This window comes from Anopheles cruzii, chromosome 3 (assembly GCF_943734635.1).
Source record: "Anopheles cruzii chromosome 3, idAnoCruzAS_RS32_06, whole genome shotgun sequence".
NCBI lineage: Eukaryota > Metazoa > Arthropoda > Insecta > Diptera > Culicidae > Anopheles > Anopheles cruzii.
The window spans coordinates 5,569,245-5,576,330 of NC_069145.1; the positions used below are offsets into that span (position 1 = coordinate 5,569,245).

The 7,086-nt window shown below is 46.0% G+C and overlaps 1 protein-coding gene across 1 annotated transcript; it reads left to right on the forward strand.

Moving 5' to 3' along the window:
- Window positions 1–5,172: 5,172 nt before the first annotated feature.
- LOC128272623 (uncharacterized) lies at window positions 5,173–6,430 on the forward strand. Its single transcript, XM_053010459.1, has 2 exons — window positions 5,173–5,329; window positions 6,273–6,430. Exons 1-2 carry the CDS (start codon window positions 5,173–5,175, stop codon window positions 6,428–6,430), a joined length of 315 nt encoding a protein of 104 aa, XP_052866419.1.
- The last annotated feature ends 656 nt before the right edge of the window (window positions 6,431–7,086 follow it).

A 7,086-nucleotide genomic window follows, 5' to 3' on the forward strand; every position in this document is an offset into this window, starting at 1 on the left:
TAGCTCTAAGCATAGAATACATTTCACAAATAAACTTTTTTTTATATATGTTGGAAAAAAAATTTTTTTTTTTTTTGGAGATTTATACCATGACCAGTCAAAATGACTGGTCCCTTATTCCATGAACAAATTTAGGCCAAAAAGGGCAATTGTTGCTCAGAATATGATTGGGCAATAGATTGGGCACTCCAGACCATTGATGTGTGCAATTATTTTGGAATATATACGAATTTGTACAGAGTTAGAAGCTTCTAGAGTTTTGGGGAAAAAGTGGAAAATTACGCAAGCAAAATTGAAGGCATTCTTATGTAGTTCGGTTGACGTAGTAGATAACGTTCTTATGTAGAAATTGTGTCCAACAAAGTGATAAAAATTAAATGTTTTCTGTTATATAAAAATGTATACAAATCCATTTATCGTTTACAGTTAACATTACTAAACTTGTTTTAATTTTTTTATAGACTTTTTTTTAACACTTGAAGTCATAAAAAGCAATTTTTCACATGACCAGTCATTTTGACTGGTCTGGTATAAATAGGTATATTGAAAACGGTGGTATATCTAGTGTTAATGAAGCAAATAATTTGACTTTGATAGCCCCAGCCGGTCGTAATCGTGTCCCGTCGTTATTCCTACATCATCCCATGTCAAGTTGCGCTAGTTTTATTGTATCACATTTACGGCTACCACGTCAAATGTCGCCACGCTGTGCACGGTTGGACCTAAAGTCTACCGAGAGTCGTTAACGTTTTCTTCTTTCGTTGTATCGGTTGTACTGTTGCTTTCCAGTTGTCCTCGGGTCGTCTGGTTGTCCTTCTAGATCCTTAAGATATTCTTAGACATTCGTGTTCGTTCATTTGGCGGCGCGTAGCAAGATCGAAACAGGACGATAGATGGAAGTTTCTGATTCATACCAGATAACGCAACCTTTCCCTTTTTGGAGGTTGATAGTTGCGTAGAAAGCAATCGAACTACTGACTGAAGAAGAGCTTATGATAACCTGATGTCCTAATGTGTCTTTTTATTTTTTTCTTTTGCAGGTGAGTCATTTGAAGGAGCATCGTATGAAGCGACAATAAACGTGGTTAATATGTCTGTAATGCGTTACGTTTTCTGGTAGGTGTAGCTGAAGTAGTTTCATTTTGTTTGCATCGTCTCGTTTGGCATGCGCCATGTTTGTGTTCTGAATCATTAGAAATCTTCGTTGGGTGTTCTGTACGCTAAAAGGATGATTATAACCTCTGTCAACAAGTATGGCACACAATACATAACTACAATCATCACCACTTACATTCGCTAAAACCAATGAGCCCATCACCAATGAGAAAACACTGCCCTCCGGACATAATAAATTGTTTCCTATTTTATCCCCCGTGTGAAATGTAAGCCGCAAGATGATAAACTGAGAATTACAGTGGCACAGATAAACAGTTTTAATTAAATCGTGTACCAACCGCGCGTCGTATGAAAACACATTTTCTCGGACCACCATCTTGCCGGCCGGCGGAACACAACTCTTCTTGCCCAACGAAGAAGCAAAGCAGTCTGCGAAAACAGAAGTGTACTACTACGAACTACGGCCGGGACTTTAGAGCCCGCATAAAAAAATCTCCACCACCATTTATGGGGGCCACAAGGATCGTAAAGCTTCATTTGTGGGGAAACGAAATGTGCAACACGCGCCTAACAGTGTGCCATTGTGGCATCGTGAAGATGCTTCCACTTCCATCAACATACCTTTGCTATGATCCCTTCGTTTTTTTGTCGTCGAACGCCAAGAGAAGAGTTCTCAAACCGGCGTCGTAAATAGCGCGTCCGTAGCCCACTGGAAAAGGCATAAGAAAACAGGCGCGCTTCCCGGCACACTATCAACACCAAGCAAGAGGCAGGCGAAACTCTCAACTTCTCACACTTTATTTTCGCCACACTTCGTTGTCGGCATTTTCATGGACTCCATTTTGGTCGCCGTGCTGCTGGCTCTGGTGGAAAGCGTGTCCCTCCGTCGAATGTGCAGCTGGTCGCTCTCGAAAGCGCCCCACTGCTGTGTCCTTTTTGGCCCGTTCGATCGAAAGTCTTAAAGCTTCACGTTCACAGGCCGGGGGTGTCTGGCCGCAAACACAAACTGATCCACCCAAGTTCGGTCCCGCCATACCGAGGTACACATCTCATATTCACGAACATTGCATGTGAATCAACATTAAGTGTTTGTCACTATAAATAGCTTCTTCTTTTATCAAACATCTGTCGAACTTATGGTTTTGTAAATACAAATATTTCTGCTTCTTCAACTCCGCTCCGTGTCCGGTCTGGAAGTGAAGCATGGTTTGCATCTATTGTCGTCGCTACCCGTTTCGTACACATTCTGCTCCATTGGGTTTTTGTGTGTCTGTTGTTTTATTGTTGTGCTTACGACCGTATGAAGTGAAATATGTTTTGGTGTAAACCCTTTCGCGCGGATGTCTCAATCGTCTACTACGACGCTCTGTGCTTTTGTGTGTTGTGTTGTGATTGTCCTTTAACTATTGACCTGTAAATAAACTGTAAATACTATTCTTTCCTGCAACTTAAGGATGATGTTTTATTTGTTTGACGAATCGTGCAAACGATTGCGTTTGGAATGATTTTTACTTTACTTCGGTTTTAGCCATTTTTTTCAAACAATAAATTGTCTATCTTTTTTTGTCAGTTTCTTCGTGCGCGTTTTTGCATCAAAATTGAACACATAGAAATTGCCATCAAACTTGAAGTTGAACTCAAATGGGTTCAATTCGTTTTGTCTTTTTTCGTCTTCGTTTTCCTTACTTTCTCTCTCTTCCTCTCTTTCGATTTTTTTCGGATTTCTTTCAGGAATTGACCAATTGGCTACCGATTAAGTTCCGTTTTCAACCGAATGTTTTGAACCTCCGATCTTTCGCGCGAGTGAAAGCGAAAGGCGTACGAAAAGCGCCCCCGTTTTTGGGCCTCAGTGTAGCGCGTGTTGACTGACCCCGATCTCCTATTTGCGTATGCAACGCAACGGAGAACCGTGTCTCCTAACTCTCGACTCTCACACTTATGCACGCAAAATACGAACCACTTTAAAACTGCCAACACTGCTCAGTATCATAACCTCGCATTACACTGTAGAACAAGTCTGATCGATTGGCGTTGCGTTTCCCATTTAAGTGGGTGACCGACCAGGCACAAGTCTTATCCGAATCACCGAATGTCCTCTGTCGCTGAAATTAAGAGCTTTTCGAACACTGAAAACGCCCGGCTGTGCGCGAGAGTTCAGTGAGGGGCACAGTGGCATATCCAGCACCACCAGGCGCCTCCATCGGGACAGCTTCGACAGTGTAGTCCCGTCAGATGTACGTGTTTCATCCTTTCTTACACCTTTTTCATCTTTTCCTGTGTTGTTTTCTTCAATCTTCTTTATCGATGTCTTCTCTATCTCTCTATCTATCTCTTTTCTTTTCTTTGTTTTTAATTTCAACTACAATCCTTTTGTACGGATCAACTATGTCCTCTCTATTCCGATTGTCACGACGCGTGTTTGACAGTTTTTCGGAGCTTGTGTTTCGGTTTGATGACACCTTTCTCTCTTGCCTTTCACACTGTCTATGTGTTTTGTTTCGTTTTTCTCGTTTCACCATAAAGCTCATCTTCTCGCTTTCCGCCAGTGTCGCCAGCGCTGCTTTTTGAGGCTCATTTTCATTATCGTTGACACATTATCGCTTAAAGCCGCTGCCACGCTTCGACGGTCCTTCTTGGTGTGCTTTCGTTGCCTCCGTGTGTTTTGCCATGTTGTCGTGTTCACCCGTGTTGTTGTGTTTCTTCCACCCATATCGACGACCCGGCGCCGCCTGGGCCTGGCTGTCCGTTGTTGCTGGCTTTTTACGGATTCTTTAGTTCTGCCAAAGTCCTTCGCCATCACGTCGCTCCGTGTCTTACTCGTTTACCCGGTTTCTTTTCGCGTGGTATTAAGTTTGGTTGTGGTTTTGTGTTATTGAACTTTACGGATCACTGACCCGAACCGCTTAATCAGCACAGTTCCGTGCCGCGCGTGGACACATTCCTGGGGTTCTTTGACAGTTGTGTTTCGCAGCAACAATCTGTCAAAACTTTTCTTTCCGAGAGTTCCGAAACGCGTTTTTGGTTCGTGTTGTTGCCCAAACATGAATGTTTTCCCTTTCCCGTCACTTTTGTCCCGTAATCGGGCATTGTTTTGAAGCGTGCGATAATAACGCCTTAAGGTATGCAGCACGCCTAGCACGACCCGTTACAGAACCGTTGCTCAGAACGATCGTAACGCGCCGAGACGAAGAGAGAGAGAGAGAGAGCGTAATAAAAGTGAAACGTTTGCGAATTTCGTACATTTATCAATGATAAATGACAACAAGTGGGAGCCGATAAGCGCGGGCTCGATAATGTCGCATGGGAAATGCCACCAAATGACGCACCGTTCCGTTTTAACTGTCACACTTCAGACAACTTTCTCACATAGCGCGCTCAGCGGTGGCAGAGCACTTTCTTCATCCGTTCAAATTGGTTTCGCACAAATGTTCCCGCTAACGACGGCCATCACATTACCGTGGAAACTTTGGCCATCTTTCACCGTCGTTCGACCGTTTCGGCACGGGAACTGGCTTCGCTCGGGCATTCCGCAGCATTGCTGTCCTGCAATGTTTGAAGGGGGGTACCATCAGCGAGCGTCGTCGTGTATCGGAGCCATTCGATAAATACATAATAGTGCTTAAGCACGTATTAATTCGTCCGGCCAGGCGGATTGTGTTGTTAGCGTTTCTGCGATCTGTATGTGTGATCAAGAAAAGGCGCAGCAGCCTCTTCACCTCTTCGGGGTTCCCCCGTTCTCTCTGTTTCCCTTTCCACAGTTGCAATTCTCGAACGCGCTCCGTCGAAATAGAATTTGCGCCTTCGCCGCGCTTTTTGGCCGGAAGTGAAACAAAATGGCCCAAACGATTTAGTGGTGGTGCTCGGTTTAGCTCGGTACTTTCGCTCGGTACACGGAAAACAGGAACGGAAACGAATATCCAACGGTAAGGAAGGACCCACCTCTCAGGGGCTCAGGGGCTGTTAATCTCCCGTTTCCGTTCGTACGTTCGCAAGGCTCTCAGCTCCCGAACGTCGCCCCCGTATCCTCTTTCGTCGTCACGTCCGTTTTCTGTCGCGATGTCAACGCCATCTCGCGACTGCTCGCCGAAGCAGCGCACGTTCTCGGCCGCCGGAACCGGAAGCTTCAGCACGCACACCTCATCGTCCTCATCGCTCGCCTCATCCACCGCCGGCAACGCCAACTCCATCGATTCGTCGCTCTCGTTCCCCAGCGGTACGTTTGCTTCTTGTTCTCGTTGTTCAGTACTCATCCACCTCTTTTGGGCAAGCGAACACACGATGCCCCTCGCCATCATGATCTCCATCATCATCATCATCATGGTGCGTCTTATTTTGCTGTGACGCGCTGCCGCCTGCTATGCTCATTGCCTAGCGATCATCGCCTTCTTAGATCCCATGCCATCAACAGACGCTCAGTGCTCATGCTTTGTGCGGCCTGGTTTACTCCTTGTTTCCGGGTTTTCTTGTGTTCCGATTTTCACAATTTCAACAAAGGATCTGTCGCCCGGTTTCGTCTGTGTTTTTGGGAACCGTGCCTGAAATGGTGAATTTTATTGGGCAGAGTCTTTATTCAAATTCTATTTTGTTTCCTCCTTATTTGAGTGTTTTTGACATTTGTCGCTCCACTTCCGGTTTGAGCTTCGGAAACGGAAATTATCATCTAAATTGATTTCAGTGAGCTTCAGTTTTGGTTGGCCTCTGGTCCAGCATTATTTGAAATGAGAATGCTTTGTATAAAAAATCGCTAGAATCGCTCCCGTGGGTCGCGGTTGTGTTGCGTCGTCACTCGGGGTTTGAGGGGAATGAGCTCACCAACCCATCCATTCGGCGTTGACTAATTTTCGCTCTCCTTTCGAACACCACATACGCTGCTGCGCTGCGCGCACCCCCTTGATTGGACGCGGCTTCTTCCAATTAACAACACACCCCCAAAAAACACTGAACAAAACATCCCATCACCTGTTGCCGTGACGCCGCACCATAATTTGCATAATTCGCGCACGCGGGCCATCATCGACGATGACGACGTACGACGGCGTGCTTTGGGGTGTGTCGCGAAATCACAAAACGCTCAAACACGGAATAACATAAATTAAATGGTCACCGGCGCGCACCGGTCGGTCACGAACGCACGGGGGCGCGTGCTCCCCCGGCAGTCAGCAGTAGCCCGACGAAACTGTCGCTCTTCGGGAGCAACAAAATGTCGACGACTGGCAGCCCACCGACACTACCGACCGGGCCCGGGCCGAGCCGGCAGCGGTCCCTGCGCGATCGGCTGCGCGAGGGCATTACCGGAAGTCTCACCTGGCAGTAAGTTTCTCAGTCCCCTCTACTACTACTACTAGCCCCGTTTGTCAACCTGTCCCCCACTATTACCTCCCCCTGTGTTGCTGTGTGGGCGAATTTCGCGTTGTTTTGACACGTTTTGGCCACCACACGCGTAGTTCGGCTCCCGTAGTAGTTCTTGGTGTCCCGTATTTTCTTCTGCAGCTGATCGACCGGTCGGTTGGTCAGCCGTTGTTTTTCGTAGCGTAGCGGTTTTTGTAGAAGCGAGTTTTCCGTGTTTTCTTCGTGCACCAACTACCACCATTGCACACATCCTCTCTCTCACACAGCAGGGGCACGTTTGTTTCACCATTTCTACTTCAATCCGCCTGGATTCGAGTCTTGGTTTGGATTTTGGGCTGTACCAGAATAAGGGCCGTAGAATTGGACACACGTTTCTGTCACAGTTTTAGGTAGCACACCACCCACTGTAGCCGGCACTAGGTTTCTTTTCTTCTTTTGCACCTTTTTTCGATTTGTTCAATAGCAATTGTAGTACACTTTTGTAGTAATTGTACATTTTTACGCCTCTCTATCGCTTTTGTGTCCTTAAATGGTTGATGGCTGTGTTGTGTGAGAAGTAGTGTTTGGAAAGTTGCTTAAATAATTATTACCCCTATATACATGCTATAAACGGTTCTAGAA